Source organism: Rutilus rutilus (assembly GCF_951802725.1).
Source record: "Rutilus rutilus genome assembly, chromosome: 8".
In the NCBI taxonomy this organism is placed as follows: Eukaryota; Metazoa; Chordata; class Actinopteri; order Cypriniformes; family Leuciscidae; genus Rutilus; species Rutilus rutilus.
In genome coordinates this window covers 2,043,545-2,063,137 of record NC_140222.1, presented here as the reverse complement: position 1 = coordinate 2,063,137, position 19,593 = coordinate 2,043,545, and the positions used below count along the sequence as shown (strand labels likewise).

Below are 19,593 nucleotides of genomic sequence, written 5' to 3'. Positions count from 1 at the left end.
CAATAAACGTATAGTTGTTTGATTGAGAATACATTACACGGTATAAAGTTAAATTATTAAAATACTTAGACTCATTTTACTTGACCAGTTAAAGACAAGTCCGGGCATCTAAGCCCCGCCCACTTTCTGAACTCCCTGTCTCATGCTAATTCCCTCCATTATCTTCCTTTTATCTAATGATTCAAGTGTATTTATTTAATCTACGTGTCCAGTGTTTGACTCGATCGGTGTGCTGTTCGAATACCGTATTTTATTATTATTATTATTATTATTATTATTAATGCCATGAACCAGAACAATACAATGAGACATAATCGTCAAGTAAAAACTTTATACAACATCATATCTGCTTACAATGCTATAACATCTACTTGCCTTTTTACTAGTGCAATTACACAGAACAATAAAGCTTGAAATCATGTACCGTAATTCAGTACTTCCACAGAGAACTGACGAATCATACTACAGCGTCGGATTTAGCTCATGAATATTAACAAGCTGACGACGCGACGGCAGCGCGTGCTGATTAATATTCATGAGCGCGCTCCTCGGCGTAGTAGGATTGGTAACTCGGACTAAAGTTGGTTTTAATTCGCACATTCGCACTTTTTTGCTTAAAAACTGTATCAATAACAAGCGCAATAAAGCACATTTTTGCAAAATAAAAGCAGCTACATGATCTTTAGGACAAAGATGGTGAACTATCTCCACAATCGATCAAAATGGGCAAATATTGTTTTAATGGCATACAAAGTTGCGAATGTCCACTGAATGTCCAATGTGTGTGGTAAACAAGATTAGGGACCGTCTAAAAAGTTCTATTTTTTTTTTTTTTCATTGTGTGCAAACAGACAACTACATTTTTACACAGATGTACCAGCTAATCTCTCTCACATTATGTGTTCTAATGCTATTGATTGAACTTTAGCAACAATAAAAAGTGCATTATAATGACATTTTTTTTCATCATACAGACATTTAAAGGATACATGAATTAACATTTTCGATAATCACAGTGGTAATTTCTATAACAAAGTAAAATCTCATAAGCCTAGAGAAGTCATTCAACTCATTTGATATTTAGAAGTAAAACTATTGATTAATAGCTTGATTATAATCACTCATTAGATATACATTGAAGCAGCAGTGGATTCCAGAATCCACTTCTTCAGGACTTCATAACAAAAACTTAATCATTACAATATATATTAAAATATGATTAACCTAAAATATCTGAATTTTTTTAATCAATGAAAGAAATGTGTTGCACAAGGAACAGCAGTTCTAATACATAGGGTAGAGTGGGGGAAAACGCCCCCCTTAAGGAAAATGTGACATTACAGTGAAACAAAACATAAATGTGACTAGAATTGCCATCCCGGTTTTGAGTGACTATGGCAGGAGTTATTCACCAAATATTAAAATTGCTCAGCCTTCATAATTAATTAGTATTTTCACTGAAAATATTTTAGTACAAAGGGGGCGTTTTGCCCCAGCGGTGGGGTAAAACGCCCCCCAAGGTGGGGTAAAATGCCCCCTTTCTTACCAACCAGTTTGCTTCATAGATCAACAGCAAAATTAACAGACAATAGTTTTTAATCTCTAAAGGTAAAAGGCAAGTAATGTATCAACATGTATATATATTAATATTTATTTCAGCAATGTTCAAAATAGGCAAAATTAACTACCTTCCATCAGTGAGCTAACTGTGCTAGCAAGCTAGCTAGTTAATGCTCACTTGAGGTAATTTTTTCATGTTTTGTTCAAATATTTTGATTTTACCACCTAGTTATACTGCATTAAGTGTAAAACAAAGGATTTGATAGACAGAAATATTTTATTATAGTAATTATGATAGAGAAACTATGCCCCCAGGGGGGGGGGCGTTTTACCCCTCAGCGTAGGGGGCGTTTTACCCCACAAGCTATGAGTTTTTAAAAAAATGTTTAATTTTTAAAATATAATTATATTCCTTATAAATAATATATGATCTCAAACTACAGACTTCACTATTCATCTATCATACATCACTGCGATATCCTGCAGAACAATATTCTCTTAAACACTTATTTACTAATATCTGAAAATTATAGCATTTACCCTGTAATCCTCTTCTCTTCAAATATGTCGCTGGTGTCAGCTTCTCCATAGAGATTTGTATATCCCCGTTATCAACGTAGTGCATAGCAACAGTAAAAATGTATCTTGACTACTTTTAGTGGTTATTTTGGGAAAAACAGGTGGGGGGCGTTTTACCCCAGGGGGGCGTTTTACCCCAATCTACCCTACTTTTACCTAAAACATTTATCAAAGTTAATTGAGTAGAGTGATTACTAGGAACATACTATAACCTCTGGAACATGAAAAAAGGTGAAATTACAATAATTTCTTCATAATAATATGTTTGTACTATACTTACAGTAAGGTAGGTATTGGCAATATTTAACATGTAGTAAGTCAGTCTGATCACTAGGAGAGTACTACAACCATTGGAATATATATTAAAAAAACACTATAGGTGAATTACAGTTTATTACATAAACATATTTGATAATTGTACAGTAAGGGAGGTATTGTCAAGATTTCACCTGTAGTAAGTCAGTCTGGTCACTAGGAAAGCACTACAGCCTTTGGAACTTGAAAAAAATACTGTAGGTGAATTACAGTAATTTTTTCAAATTAATATTTGCAGGGCTTGATATTAACACCCGGATTTTGCTTGTGGCGGGTAAGTCACTCCAACTAGCCACTTTGGCGGGTTGAATAATTGTAGTCTTTTCAAAAGGCATCTGAAATAAGTGTGATACACTGAGAGACACTACAACTCCCATGAGTATTAGGGCTCTCAGCGTCAACGAATATTCTAAATTCGAATATATAATCAAATAGTTTTAAAAAACTAAGGTGAAAATTAATATTCGAACGCGGTACAGAGGCGCGGCTGTCTGCTTTGCGAGTGGGCGCGCGCTGCCTGAGGGGTCAGGGACAGGTAACAGGAAGAAGTGTTAACGTTAAACAGAAACATTACTAAAGTGTAGGCTACTGTACTGACTGAATAGATATTGCATGAATAAGGTAGGTTAGATTAGATACAGCAGTTTCATGCACTGCAGGCTTCCACTGGTTTGATTATTTACCGTTTCATGACGTCAAGGAAAAGTCCCATGTTTACCACAGCACAGCTCGCTCGGAGCGTTCAATGTCGGTTCTATATACTGTAAAACTTAAATTAATGTTAATAATATTTGTTTCAATCACTGAATGAAGCCTGCTATATAAGAGTCGCGACCTTAAATTGCTTGCACAAAACTCTTGATCAGCACTCAACATTTGCTTTGTTGTTGATCATTTAAACCGTTATGTGCGGAGAGCGTGACGCCTCATTCGCGCCGCAAGACCTCCAGACGCGCGTAAACGCGTCTTTACATTGACTTAACATTGAAATCACTCGCGCCAGACGCTCTATTCGCGTCCGGTGTGAACGCAGCGTGAGGGAGAGAGAGAGAGAGAGAGAGCCTGCTAGTGCGCGTGAGCGAGAGTGAGTGAGGTCTGCGGTCTTGGCCATTAGGTGATTTACTTGGTTTTGTGTAGGTAATACGTTGTCAAATATGTTTAAACTTAAAGTGTAAGTTGCAGGTTAACCACCACAGCCAATTAATGTGTAAATTAAAGTGCTCTATATGTATATATTTAATTATTTCTGTCTTAAAATGCGTTAAAATAACATTTATTGGGGTTTCTTCAACGGTAGCGTGTTTTTTCAGTTACTGGGTGATGACGCCATAAGAGGAACTGGCAACCCATACTCTGCTAGATTCCTACTGTATTACGGCTATTTGGAGAACGACTGAGGATGTGGGAAACCATCAAATTCTTTATGGACCACAGCCCTACAATTTTTAACTGGTCAGGCGTGAGAGAGGGGAGCCATGGCACTCAAAGAGTTATTAATGCTTGGTGTGAGGAGAATTAGTGGAGGGTTGGTGAGTAACGTTAGCTACGTTAGAGCTAGTCTAGCCTGGTGCAAACTTAACCCGGATAATATAACGGAACAAGCAAGTCTTTTCAAAATATTGCCGTCATGTAGAATAGCAAGGAGGGACAACGACTGAAGACATTATTTACTTACAGTAAGTCAGTCCAAATCAGAGCTGTAGAGATGCACACACGCCTCAAACGTCATGTAATACCCTTCCTCAATCCACGCGTTATCAATTTCTCACGATTCAATTAGCGATGTTTTATTGTCAGAAAAGAAAAAGAGAGATCGATGTCCCCATCACTGTGTTTGTGTGGGCTATGCCACCCAGTTGAATCAGCAGTGGAGAGTGTGTGCTGCCGTGAGGTGAACGCGTTCTGGAGTTTAGTGGAACAGCTCGACCTGCGACCGGCTGATCTGACGTGCCTGAACCCGTTTGTTTTGCGAATAGCTTATTCTCATTTCAGGCAGGATCACGGTCCTCTTGAAGTCAGCACACACGAGTATGTTTACAGTTGAGTTATTTTATCCATTATTTTTTTTATCAAATAAAACATACAACCAACCTTTCTGAAGTTATGTAAGGCGAATATAGCTGCTAGTGTACGGTGACTCTACTAGTGAGTTCCTCTTATGACGTCATGCCCCATCTAGTGGAAGGGAGCGGGAGCGGTTAAAACCACTGTTAAAAGTGCCAACTTTTCATATTATATCAGCATTTTGGTATAAAAAACAATGGTGGGCGGTTATTATCTTTATGTTTAATAAACACATTGCATTATCTTCGAGAAAAATTTAACCTGCAACTTACACTTTAAATAAACTACCTATACAAGTAGTTATGTCTCTTTGTATTAATTTGTCCTGTTATTGACGTAATGCGCGTCATTGACAAAATGTGCAACCAGATGTTCGAATAGTTCGAATATAAGCTAACGTGTTTTTTTTTTAGAGGGAATATTCGAACGTCATTTTTGAGCAATTTTGACAGCCCTAATGAGCATTACATGCACACAGTGTTGCCTTACGCTTGCGCGCTAGTGACCGACAACACAGCTGCCCTGCTGGAGTTACGTCGGTGGAGCTATGTGGCTACATATAATACATAATACATGGTTTTATTTATTTTTTAAAGGAGCTTTACACACAACCTTATCAGAGCTAATGATAATGACCTGTATTGTTATATATGTATGTAGTCTTGATTTGGGTGTGTACAGTGGTTTTACATTTAAAAGGGTTGTAAATCTAGTTCAAGTAGGCCTAAATTTTAGCACGCCATAGTCAACTTTTCTCAGGTAATTTCACAACAGCAAAAATGTGGCTAGTAAAAATGCTGTGTGGCTACTAACTTTGAAAAAAGTTACTGTCAAGCCCTGAATATTTGTGTACTGGACGTACAGTAAGGGATGTATTGACAAAATCTCACCTGTACTTAGTCAGTCTGGTCACTTTAAACATACTAAAAAACATTTGGAAGAAGGAAAACCCCTTTTGGTAAATTCTTTCAATTGTTCATAAAAAATATTTGTATACTGTAAATACAGTAAAGGTGATGATACACAGGGCAACTTTTTGAGCAATGTTGACGTCAACGGGTAACCAGATGAGACACAGGGCCCACAACCCATCTAAATTATCCAGATATAAATGTATTGCCCATTTTCAATGTGAAAGTGCCCAAGGAACAATCGCTCGGCAAGATTGCTCAAAAAGTTGCCCTGTGTATCATCACCTTAAGGGAGGCGTTGTCAAAATCTCACCTGTAGTAAGTCAGTCAGGTCCCTAGGAAAGCACTACAGCCTTTGGAATATCCCTTCTGGAATTATTGTAAGTTTTACATAAAAAACTAGGTGTGTACTGTACGGTCCCTAAAGCAGCCTCTGTGAATATGCAGCAAATATCAAACCTAAAATTAATTTTACCCCGCTTGGCAACTTTACTTTTTAGGAAAACTCGACTATGTTCGTGTGACATGGCGCTGTCCATGTATGTGGGACTGAAGGTCCTACATGATCCTACCCCCACCTCACAGTTTCAATAACTTTTCAGTGCAGTGGTTACCCAAGTTAAACACTTGAACGTTATTAAGCACTCTCCAAAGAACACACTACACCATGGGGATTGGCATATTATTGACTGTGAAATGCAGCAATATATAAACCTCAAAAATCTTATATGGTGGAACAAACAGCTCCAAAACTTGTTAAAAGTGCACTGTTGCTGCAGTACATGAAGTGTGCTAGTTGAGTAAAGTTGGCAATAAATTCACAGATTCGAACTTCACGAATCAATAACTCGTGAGCTAAGCACTGTTACTACACAAATAAACATTGTTTTAATAATAATTCCCCTCAAAGCGATCTTTCCTTCGCAGTGGACAAAATACATTGATCTCTATATGCGCAGGCGGCTGAGAGACAGATCCAAAGGGACCAGTCAGTAACAGTCAAACACACACACTATAGTGTCACTGAATTCAGTTCATACATCACTACTGTCCTGATGCTTTACTACAACACTTATTTTGGGTAAAAAAAAAAATGTTTGCATTATTTTTATGATTTGTTATTATGAAAAATATTCAAAACCTTCACTGTAATTCTCTGTATTGTTGCCACATTCAGATCACACATTGTAATGCAATTACACAATTGTATTGCATTTATCCAAAGCAAAGTCTTGTTATATAACCAGCAGGACAGCAGTGATGTGTCATGTGTGATCTGAATGTGGCAACAATACAGAGAATTACAGTGAAGTTTTTGAATATTTTAACACTTTTTGTGTTTTGCACTTCGCAGACGGTCCCTTCCCAGCTTCCTGCGCATAGAGATCAATGTATTTTTTCCACTGCGAAGGAAAGCTCGTTTTGAGGAAAATTAGGTTGTAGCTTGTGATGTTTTATCTGTAGTTATATGTGAAAGGTGTTTTGTGAAGCAACAACGTTTAGTTCACGAGTTATTGAACGCGGAAGTCCGCGAATATGCGAATATAAAACCAACTTTATCTATGTGTAACTCGGCTGAGGAAGATGGCGGCGTGTGGACGTGTTCTGTGGCTCCTGCTGGTGCTCTTCATCTCCGGCTCGATCTGCACTTCTAGGGAAGCCGAACCAGTGGCCTTAGACACCGATAATGCGGCAGATATCAGCGACAGAGCCCGGAACCCCGCGGGCGAGGCGAGGGCCGCGGACGGGCCGCCGGCGAACTGCGGGAGTGGAGTCCCAAGCTGGAGGCTCGCGGAGGAGGAGGCCTGTCGGGAGGACGTGAGCAGGATCTGCCCCAAACACTCCTGGAACAACAACCTGGCCGTGCTCGAGTGCCTGCAGGACCGCAACGACGTAAGAACGTGTTTTTATATGCAGCGTCTGCGATTTAAACCGCATATAACGCATCATCATCATCAGTCGCTCCGTGCACAATATGGCGACCGTTGACGTCCGAACGTGAGTGTGTGGGGGCCAAGTACTTCCGGTGATCTGACAGCGAGAGCGAGAGACGACAGCGACAGAGTTCCATTACCACAGAGAGATCATTGTTCTCAATGAGTGTTTTTAGGATTCAAGAAAGGTGACGTGCCTCAGCACTTCATCGTTGTGTGCCGTTATGTACCGTTTCGTCACGTTACAACAGAGAAGTCAGCGTTCATGCGCTCCCCGTTGCCGCTGCGGTACGGGCTGAGTGGATGCAGGAGATCCGGAGGGAGGACTTCAACCCGACCACATTTTTATAATTTTCAGTGTATTTCACCTGTGCGTTTCTATGCTTGCTATTACTGCATTTATTTTGTGCAAGTGAGATGAGTAAAGATCTGGTTCATAAATCATTATCTCTGGTGTGTATACAGTATGTACTACGTGTAAAATATACACAAACTAAGCTATATTAAATTGTTGTATCTACAGTTAAAAATGTAAATATGTGATGATAATATTGATAGAACAATTGATATAAGTAAGTGAAAATATAAAAATAATATTTATGGAGATAAATTGTAGCCTATCTCAGGGCAAACATGTGAATGTTCACGGTGCATTTTATGCAAACAACTCTAATCGTAGTTGTAACTCTATATTTACAGTAGGCATAATTGTCATTGCGTATGCGTATGCAGCATGAGTCAAATACAATCTTCCGTTCGTGAACAGTTGTATTTCATTCATTAATCTGACTATGCATCCGTGCATTTAATTGCCATTGGCTCGTGTGATAGTAATATGGATCTTAGTAGTATTTTAAGTGACATAATTGATTCTATTAACAACTATAAGAGATCATTTTCGGCTTTCTCCCTGCACCGGGCGTAATGCGAAACCGGAAGTGTCTACCCCCACACTCGCTGATCGGAAATCCAACATGGCGGCCATGTGCAACTAGCAACGTGCAACGGCCAATGCTCATGAGGAATGGGCTAAGATTCCTCAGAAACGCTGCCAGAAAGCGACGTCTGGTTTTTACATCTCATTTGCAGCAGGTCATAACAGCAAAATGGTGTTTTACGAAGTACTAAATATGTGTGCCATGAAGGGTTTGAACAATTCTGAGACTGCAGAAGTCATTAAAAGTTGCATTTTCAGTTGAATTTGGGGGAAACCACTTAAAACATTTGTTGTGTTGAGCTATTTAAATTACTTTTGTTTGATTTGGTCACTGCAAACAGCTGGAAGACCAATAAACCTGATTTGCAATGGGAGTTGAATAATTTCAATGACAACTATATGTATATAGCTTCTTTTTTTTTTTCATCACTACCACAAAACTTTTTGTTCTGTAAGACTGGAAGAACTGGAAGAGAGGGCTACTCTCTGAGAAAACAAAGGAAATTAACATCTGAACTCTCTTGCTATATTACCATCCACATTTGAAACACGATCACACTTGAGTTGATCACCTCCCAGTTTACACATAATTCCCTTTACCCATCCTTACCTGAATTCACCCAAAAATCTACATGGTTTAATATGAACAACTATCATACAGTATTATACATGTTTGGTATCATTTGAAATGTCTCAGTGCGACTGGTACAAATATCTCATTCCCACAGAAGTAAACCAAAAAGGTAATAAGGTGTGGAGAGTTTAGAGATATTTTGTTAACTGCTGTGGGTGTGCCCCCATGTAAATCAACTTCTGTCCCCAGTAAGTCTGGGACGGTGATTAATGCAAATTCCCACTGTGAACTCATGTTTACATTTGAAAAGAGCCTTGGTCTGAGTATTTAGGGAGATGCTGAAGAAGGGAGATGCTCCGCATCACAAGCTAATTTGAGTTACAAATTGCCACAACAAAGACAAGAAGTGAATTTTCGTTTAGGGCAGCAAAAGTGGTGCTTGACTAGGGATGGGACGGTATGAAAATTTCATATCACGATTATAGTGACCAAAATTATCGTGATTATCAATATTATCACGGTTTTGTTAAAACGAGATGAAAGTCACACTAAAAACAGATTAATATTTGAAAATCAAGATGACCGTCGTCAATAGCAACGCATTATAACACAGCGCACATCCATGTATCGCAACGGACTCTCGCTCTCTCGTTTCATTCAAATACAACTTGCCGTCTTGCGTCTCCGTTTTTGGACGATTGTTTTGTACGCTGTACGAAATGGATTAAATTTTTTGGATTTTAAATGGATTTAATCTCAATTCAATATGTCCCTGTAATTATGTGGTAAAAAAAGGTGTAATAAGTGTACAATGATATACATTATTATCACGACTGTAAAAAATTGATTATTATCCCTTAAATGTCACTCTTAATAGAGCTGGTAAGTCCCGCCCCTTCCGCTAACCCCACTGGACCTCTAGGTTGAAAAATCGTCAATGCAAGTGAATGTGAGAAAATAATTATTTTCTGGTCCCGTTTGAATTTTGCCATGAATGTGAACTTATGTTGTCTGTGAATTTTTTATATAATTTTTCATGTGAAGAATGCTACAATTTAGCGGGTAGAAGTTTGATACGGTTAGACGTTGTGTTGAGAGCACTTTGTGGACTACAACTCTTCGCTGCTTTCGACGCGGGAATCTGAAGAAAGAACAGCCCATTTGGTTTGAATATTTGGGTACAAAACACACAGGCATCTCGATCTGTCTCCATAGTAGATTATCGCAGCATTAGCACCGTGATTTGACAAGTGGAGGGAAAATGTGTTATGGGCTGACGTTTCTGCGACACTCAGAAGTTATAGATCATACAAAGAATATAGATATCGACGGATGCAGGGCTGGCGTGAGAACATATAGTCATATGTTTAGTAACCAGACGTTTTTTTCGGCAAGAAAAGGCCTCTGAATGTCACATACGTGCAGGTTTTGGGGCTGTTCAAGGTTTTAAAATCTGGTTATCGTGATTAATATAGGTGGGAAATGTGTTTTCTGTTTATGGCTGTGCTTTAAACCGCAAAAAGCTGGAACTTACAATTCACTCACATTCGCCAAAATATGCGCCGTAACGTCAGCGGTGACGTCACGTGCGCTCTCAGATGTTTATGACGAATACTGATATCTAACAGGGTGGAAAAATATCTTTTAGAAGCTGTAGGGATGTTTTCTTGTCACAAAAAGAATGTAGGTTATATAATTTTAAATATATTTTAAAGATAATTTGTTTATTTTACACACTTTAAAGGGAGACTTCACCCATTTGCATCAAGCCTTGTATCGTTAGAAACCCAGTCATATTTTTGAATGGTCGTGCATTATTCCCTCATTTTCCCCTTAGACAGGATAAATAAGGATTTCAGTGTTGCAGTTCCTGCTTACAACGACGCAAAAATCGTCATTTCGCGTCATTCTAAGGAGGAAGTCCCATATCTTTGTAGAGGGGTTGAGACACTCATTCCTCATCTTTCCCAGGGGGTGGGACCCACTCACGCTACAGACCTATTACAGATCAGTGGGTGGGACTTCACATTCTGAAACTAATAGCAATATCCTCCATCTTGTTTGGAAGCTAAGCTAACAGGCGCGATGGAGCCAGATGTGAAGTTACAACAATGGCGGAAGGTACTCAATATGATATGGAAGAACAGGATTTCGTAAGTCTGATGCTCAAATCAGATGTTCGTGGCTACTTTTACGAGCCGCAATATAGCGAAGAGCAGCGGAGGCTGATGGAGGAACTGTCGCGGAGCCTGGACTGGCTCGAGCTGGGGTGGACTGGTGGTGCCTGTGCTCTCACTGTGCGCCTATTCTCCAACTCTAACGTTCATCTGATGTTGAGGGACATCGGTCAGGAGTGTGTTCTCCAACTCAAACGTTCATCTGATGTTGAGGGACATCGGTCAGGAGTGTGTTCTCCAACTCAAACGTTCATCTGATGATGAGGGACATCCGTCAGGAGTGTGTTCTCCAACTCGAACGTTCATCTGATGATGAGGGACATCGGTCAGGGGTGTGTTCTCCAACTCAAACGTTCATCTGATGTTGAGGGACATCGGTCTGGAGTGTGTTCTCCAACTCAAACGTTCATCTGATGTTGAGGGACATCGGTCTGGAGTGTGTTCTCCAACTCAAACGTTCATCTGATGTTGAGGGACATCGGTCTGGAGTGTGTTCTCCAACTCAAACGTTCATCTGATGTTGAGGGACATCGGTCTGGAGTGTGTTCTCCAACTCAAACGTTCATCTGATGATGAGGGACATCGGTCAGGAGTGTGTTCTCCAACTCAAACGTTCATCTGATGATGAGGGACATCGGTCAGGAGTGTGTTCTCCAACTCAAACGTTCATCTGATGATGAGGGACATCGGTCAGGAGTGTGTTCTCCAACTCAAACGTTCATCTGATGATGAGGGACATCGGTCAGGAGTGTGTTCTCCAACTCAAACGTTCATCTGTTCATCTGATGATGAGGGACATCGGTCAGGAGTGTGTTCTCCAACTCAAACGTTCATCTGATGATGAGGGACATCGGTCAGGAGTGTGTTCTCCAACTCAAACGTTCATCTGTTCATCTGATGATGAGGGACATCGGTCTGGAGTGTGTTCTCCAACTCAAACGTTCATCTGTTCATCTGATGATGAGGGACATCGGTCAGGAGTGTGTTCTCCAACTCAAACGTTCATCTGATGATGAGGGACATCGGTCAGGAGTGTGTTCTCCAACTCAAACGTTCATCTGTTCATCTGATGATGAGGGACATCGGTCAGGAGTGTGTTCTCCAACTCAAACGTTCATCTGTTCATCTGATGATGAGGGACATCGGTCTGGAGTGTGTTCTCCAACTCAAACGTTCATCTGATGATGAGGGACATCGGTCAGGAGTGTGTTCTCCAACTCAAACGTTCATCTGTTCATCTGATGATGAGGGACATCGGTCAGGAGTGTGTTCTCCAACTCTAACGTTCATCTGATGTTGAGGGACATCCGTCAGGAGTGTGTTCTCCAACTCGAACGTTCATCTGATGATGAGGGACATCGGTCTGGAGTGTGTTCTCCAACTCGAACGTTCATCTGATGATGAGGGACATCGGTCAGGGGTGTGTTCTCCAACTCAAACGTTCATCTGATGATGAGGGACATCGGTCAGGGGTGTGTTCTCCAACTCGAACGTTCATCTGTTCATCTGATGATGAGGGACATCGGTCAGGAGTGTGTTCTCCAACTCAAACGTTCATCTGATGATGAGGGACATCGGTCAGGGGTGTGTTCTCCAACTCGAACGTTCATCTGTTCATCTGATGATGAGGGACATCGGTCAGGAGTGTGTTCTCCAACTCAAACGTTCATCTGTTCATCTGATGATGAGGGACATCGGTCAGGAGTGTGTTCTCCAACTCAAACGTTCATCTGATGATGAGGGACATCGGTCAGGGGTGTGTTCTCCAACTCGAACGTTCATCTGTTCATCTGATGATGAGGGACATCGGTCAGGAGTGTGTTCTCCAACTCAAACGTTCATCTGTTCATCTGATGATGAGGGACATCGGTCAGGAGTGTGTTCTCCAACTCAAACGTTCATCTGTTCATCTGATGATGAGGGACATCGGTCTGGAGTGTGTTCTCCAACTCAAACGTTCATCTGATGATGAGGGACATCGGTCTGGAGTGTGTTCTCCAACTCAAACGTTCATCTGTTCATCTGATGATGAGGGACATCGGTCAGGAGTGTGTTCTCCAACTCAAACGTTCATCTGTTCATCTGATGATGAGGGACATCGGTCAGGAGTGTGTTCTCCAACTCAAACGTTCATCTGTTCATCTGATGATGAGGGACATCGGTCAGGAGTGTGTTCTCCTACTCAAACGTTCATCTGTTCATCTGATGATGAGGGACATCGGTCTGGAGTGTGTTCTCCAACTCAAACGTTCATCTGATGATGAGGGACATCGGTCTGGAGTGTGTTCTCCAACTCAAACGTTCATCTGTTCATCTGATGATGAGGGACATCGGTCAGGAGTGTGTTCTCCAACTCAAACGTTCATCTGTTCATCTGATGATGAGGGACATCGGTCAGGAGTGTGTTCTCCAACTCAAACGTTCATCTGTTCATCTGATGATGAGGGACATCGGTCAGGAGTGTGTTCTCCTACTCAAACGTTCATCTGTTCATCTGATGATGAGGGACATCGGTCTGGAGTGTGTTCTCCAACTCAAACGTTCATCTGATGATGAGGGACATCGGTCAGGAGTGTGTTCTCCAACTCAAACGTTCATCTGATGTTGAGGGACATCGGTCAGGAGTGTGTTCTCCAACTCAAACGTTCATCTGTTCATCTGATGATGAGGGACATCGGTCAGGAGTGTGTTCTCCAACTCAAACGTTCATCTGTTCATCTGATGATGAGGGACATCGGTCAGGAGTGTGTTCTCCAACTCAAACGTTCATCTGTTCATCTGATGATGAGGGACATCGGTCTGGAGTGTGTTCTCCAACTCTAACGTTCATCTGATGTTGAGGGACATCCGTCAGGAGTGTGTTCTCCAACTCAAACGTTCATCTGATGATGAGGGACATCCGTCAGGAGTGTGTTCTCCAACTCAAACGTTCATCTGATGATGAGGGACATCGGTCTGGAGTGTGTTCTCCAACTAGAACGTTCATCTGATGATGAGGGACATCGGTCTGGAGTGTGTTCTCCAACTCGAACGTTCATCTGATGATGAGGGACATCGGTCTGGAGTGTGTTCTCCAACTCGAACGTTCATCTGATGATGAGGGACATCGGTCAGGAGTGTGCTCTCCAACTCAAACGTTCATCTGATGATGAGGGACATCGGTCAGGGGTGTGTTCTCCAACTCGAACGTTCATCTGATGATGAGGGACATCGGTCAGGAGTGTGTTCTCCAACTCAAACGTTCATCTGATGATGAGGGACATCGGTCTGGAGTGTGTTCTCCAACTCGAACGTTCATCTGATGATGAGGGACATCGGTCTGGAGTGTGTTCTCCAACTCGAACGTTCATCTGATGATGAGGGACATCGGTCAGGAGTGTGTTCTCCAACTCAAACGTTCATCTGATGATGAGGGACATCGGTCTGGAGTGTGTTCTCCAACTCGAACGTTCATCTGATGATGAGGGACATCGGTCTGGAGTGTGTTCTCCAACTCAAACGTTCATCTGATGATGAGGGACATCGGTCTGGAGTGTGTTCTCCAACTCGAACGTTCATCTGATGATGAGGGACATCGGTCTGGAGTGTGTTCTCCAACTCAAACGTTCATCTGATGATGAGGGACATCGGTCTGGAGTGTGTTCTCCAACTAGAACGTTCATCTGATGATGAGGGACATCGGTCTGGAGTGTGTTCTCCAACTCAAACGTTCATCTGATGATGAGGGACATCGGTCTGGAGTGTGTTCTCCAACTCAAACGTTCATCTGTTCATCTGATGATGAGGGACATCGGTCAGGGGTGTGTTCTCCAACTCAAACGTTCATCTGTTCATCTGATGATGAGGGACATCGGTCAGGAGTGTGTTCTCCAACTCAAACGTTCATCTGATGATGAGGGACATCGGTCTGGAGTGTGTTCTCCAACTCGAACGTTCATCTGATGATGAGGGACATCGGTCTGGAGTGTGTTCTCCAACTCGAACGTTCATCTGATGATGAGGGACATCGGTCAGGAGTGTGTTCTCCAACTCAAACGTTCATCTGATGATGAGGGACATCGGTCTGGAGTGTGTTCTCCAACTCAAACGTTCATCTGTTCATCTGATGATGAGGGACATCGGTCAGGAGTGTGTTCTCCAACTCAAACGTTCATCTGTTCATCTGATGATGAGGGACATCGGTCAGGGGTGTGTTCTCCAACTCAAACGTTCATCTGTTCATCTGATGATGAGGGACATCGGTCAGGAGTGTGTTCTCCAACTCAAACGTTCATCTGTTCATCTGATGATGAGGGACATCGGTCAGGAGTGTGTTCTCCAACTCAAACGTTCATCTGTTCATCTGATGATGAGGGACATCGGTCTGGAGTGTGTTCTCCAACTCAAACGTTCATCTGTTCATCTGATGATGAGGGACATCGGTCAGGAGTGTGTTCTCCAACTCAAACGTTCATCTGTTCATCTGATGATGAGGGACATCGGTCAGGAGTGTGTTCTCCAACTCAAACGTTCATCTGTTCATCTGATGATGAGGGACATCGGTCAGGAGTGTGTTCTCCAACTCAAACGTTCATCTGATGATGAGGGACATCGGTCAGGAGTGTGTTCTCCAACTCAAACGTTCATCTGTTCATCTGATGATGAGGGACATCGGTCAGGAGTGTGTTCTCCAACTCAAACGTTCATCTGATGATGAGGGACATCGGTCAGGAGTGTGTTCTCCAACTCAAACGTTCATCTGTTCATCTGATGATGAGGGACATCGGTCAGGAGTGTGTTCTCCAACTCAAACGTTCATCTGATGATGAGGGACATCAGTCAGGAGTGTGTTCTCCAACTCCATCTTTAGAATATTGTCTTTTAACTTCCGTTTTGCGGTCGCTCTGTATATTTCTATGGCATTGCTGTCCAGGAGTAATTAGCTTTTGAAGTGGATTTACTTAATGTAAAGTTAACGAAAGTTATCATGAGGACTGTAATGTTTAAAGCAGATGACTTAACTAATGCCAGTAGACCGGGAAGTTTTTAAAACGAGCCGTTCATCAATAAACACGCAAAATCGCTGTGAAAATACAGACCATAAGTCAAAAGACAACGAGCGCAGCGCTGAAAAGGGCGGGGCTACATAAGGTCTATATCAGGGGTGTCCAAACTCTGTCCTGGAGGGCCACTGTCCTGCAGAGTTCAAGGTCTGATTATCTGGTTCAGGTGTGTTTAATTGGGGTTGGAGCTAAACTCTGCAGGACAGTGGCCCTCCAGGACTGAGTTTGGACACCCCTGGTCTATATAGTTAAAGTGAAAGAAATAACATGTTTATGTATGTTTTGCGACATGGTTAATTGTTATTAAGCAATAAGGCACAATATAATTTGTTTTAATTACAAGCATGTCATGTCATAATAAATTCTTAAACAGAATTATGCTTGTAGCATATTTGTTATTGAAGTTATTAATCGAAAAATATCGTAGATGGTTAAAACGTTATCTCTGATTATTTTGGATAGCTGTATGCTATGCTAATATCAGTGCATTCCTGGAACTGGGCGTCGTTACACTCCATCCTTATGATCGCTTTCTGCCAGGACTTTTACAGGCTTTTCCCAAACCACTGAAGTCACGTTGACGTCCGGATTAGCGGTAGCATGAGCCGTCAGGCAAGTGTTATTTAAATAAACTCCTGATGTACTTACAAACTTTCCAATGCCTTGTTTTATGAGTACAGAAGCTATTTGTACTACTGTAGAAGTTTGGTACCATTCTGGGCATTATTAGTGGGGTAATTTACCAGATACATCAGAGGATCCATTAGCACCTGCACTAAACCATTCGGCTGATATCTCTAAATAAGCTCTAACTTTAATAATGTTCAACCAAGGGGAAAAAGGATTCTGGGGGGTGTGTGGCTCGAGGTCATGGTGCAAAGGACCCTCGGTTGAAATTACTCCGAACCATCGCTTTAAAGACATTGGCCCTGATCAAGGCCTTCACGCGTGAGACTGAAGAGTTAAAGCCTGATCTCCGTCTCTGTCTGGGCTTGTTCTCCGCTGTTCAGGACCAGGTCCTCATGGTTCGGGAGACTCCACTGTTATGCTGACGTTTTACATCACACAGAGACGGTTTTATTAGCGGAGGAATAAAATCTTGATTAAAATGCCTTGACGCTGCCGTTGATGACACAGTTTACCCCCTCGCTTTATACAGATGATGAACTTTCCCTTTAAACTTGCTGTGTTCTCTCAGGTTCCTCTTTTTTCCTTCAGCATTTTGCAGTGTCATCTTAATCCCTCACACATTAGTCAAAGTTAACGCCCCATCAGCTGTCGTGTTGTGAGATACTGTTCTTGTTCATGTAAAGCTGGCTGTGAATGGCATCATAAAGTGAACGAGACACAAATAAAAGCTGTATGTTTATTTGAGATTGAAATAGCCAGTGTTTGCTGGTCATGTGTTGGTATGTTGGTCTTTAACAGTGTGCTTTTGTTTGCGACTTGCAGTATTTATTGCATTTACTTTTAGTATTGACATTTTAGTGAAATAGTGCCACTATACGGCCTTATAATGTATGTCCACCGGTCGCAGTGTGGAGTTATCCTCCAGCAAAAACTGAAAGACTAATAAGTTTAATTAGTACTTGTGTTTCTGACATGTAGTTATGGAGACATGTTGATTTTATTTCACCACATTGTGTAATCTTCCTGATCTAAAGAGCCTAACATGTGACTACACTGTTATAATGGATGTCTGTTATCTAATAATTAACTTGTGTCAGATAAAGGCAGTGTTTATGTTGCTCTACATGTTAATATGCCGAGTCCACACCGGATGCTCACCAGGAAGAGCGAGGCCAGATCTGTGTTTGCATCTACTCTTAATACACACACCTCTCCTCTCCCCAGGGGTCACACACACACTCCCAAAGTCTTAATGTCAACACACAGACACACACACACTAGCAACAGGCACTACTGGCCTTAGGATGGGCAGTAACATTAGACTAGTCGTCCAACAGCTGTTGTTTGATATTTTTAAGTGTAGCTTTAGCTTAGTTAGCTTAGTAGTTACTTTATTGAACCGCTTTGCAGCGGCCGTGCTTTGAATGATCTACAAGTGTTTGTCACACTAAAAGCTGTTTAAAAACACACTTCGAGACGCTGCGTCCGGTTATATAGCTGAGCTCCTTCGACCTGTTTGTGAACGCAAGAAAAATGTTTAAAAGCCCTAAAGAGTCAAGGTCAGGTGATCCAGAAAGCAGATTAATTGTTCAGGGCTTGTTGATCTGTACTCATGTAGTTCTGCACATTACTGTTGTCTGTGTGTAATCTCCTCTGTTCTCCATCTCTCCTCAGGACACACAGATCGCCTCAGACTGCAATCATGTAAGTCTTCACACACACACTTCTGCTGTTCTTCCGGCATGCTGAGGTTGAAGTTAACCAACCACACGTGGAGCTGGAGTTTAACACACTCTCAACCATAGACATGCATTTATTTGGTTTTATTGGTCTCACTGGTGTCGCTCATCAGTAATCACGCCATTCTCCCGCACCCCTCAGCCTCATCCTGCTCGCCACAGTAAACATGATGAATGGCGACTGTAGAACGCAAAAGCCGAATCCCGGACATTTTGGCCGATCTCTAAATCCGGGGCAGACTCGTCACGGAGACTCACTAGTAGCCTAGCCTTGTTGTTTAACGGTGCTCTTACCGGTAGGCGTGGCTTGGGAGTGGCACAGAAATCACAATGTATGATTTTTTTAACTATTTATTTGTATGATACAGCTGCAAATAAGTATTTGAACACCTGAGAAAATCAATGTTAATATTTGGTACAGTAGCCTTTGTTTGCAATTACAGAGGTCAAACGTTTCCTGTAGTTTTTCACCAGGTTTGCACACACTGCAGGAGGGATTTTGGCCCACTCCTCCACACAGATCTTCTCTAGATCAGTCAGGTTTCTGGGCTGTCGCTGAGAAACACGGAGTTTGAGCTCCCTCCAAAGATTCTCTATTGGGTTTAGGTCTGGAGACTGGCTAGGCCACGCCAGAACCTTGATATGCTTCTTACAGAGCCACTCCTTGTTTATCCTGGCTGTGTGCTTCGGGTCATTGTCATGTTGGAAGACCCAGCCTCGACCCACCCATCTTCAATGCTCTAACTGAGGGAAGGAGGTTGTTCCCCAAAATCTCGCAATACATGGCCCCGGTCATCCTCTCCTTAATACAGTGCAGTCGCCCTGTCCCATGTGCAGAAAAACCCCCCCAAAGCATGATGCTACCACCCCCATGCTTCACAGTAGGGATGGTGTTCTTGGGATGGTACTCATCATTCTTCTTCCTCCAAACACGTTTAGTGGAATTATGACCAAAAAGTTATATTTTGGTCTCATCTGACCACATGACTTTCTCCCATGACTCCTCTGGATCATCCAAATGGTCATTGGCAAACTTAAGACGGGCCTTGACATGTGCTGTTTAAGTAGGGGAACCTTCCGTGCCATGCATGATTTCAAACCATGACGTCTTAGTGTATTACCAACAGTAAC

The 19,593-nt window shown here is 41.9% G+C and overlaps 1 protein-coding gene across 2 annotated transcripts in view; it reads left to right on the top strand.

Moving 5' to 3' along the window:
* Window positions 1-6,779: 6,779 nt before the first annotated feature.
* LOC311295287 (Golgi apparatus protein 1-like) overlaps window positions 6,780-19,593 on the top strand; it is a 68,083-nt gene continuing 55,269 nt past the window's right edge. For both annotated transcript variants that reach the window (XR_014628265.1, XM_084416591.1), the window contains exons 1-2: window positions 6,780-7,322; window positions 18,398-18,427. Coding sequence is in view for 1 of the 2 variants with exons in the window: in XM_084416591.1 (XP_084272717.1) it covers window positions 7,014-7,322; window positions 18,398-18,427 (339 nt within the window). In the remaining variant the exon portion in view is untranslated. The remainder of the gene's footprint in view (window positions 7,323-18,397; window positions 18,428-19,593) is intronic.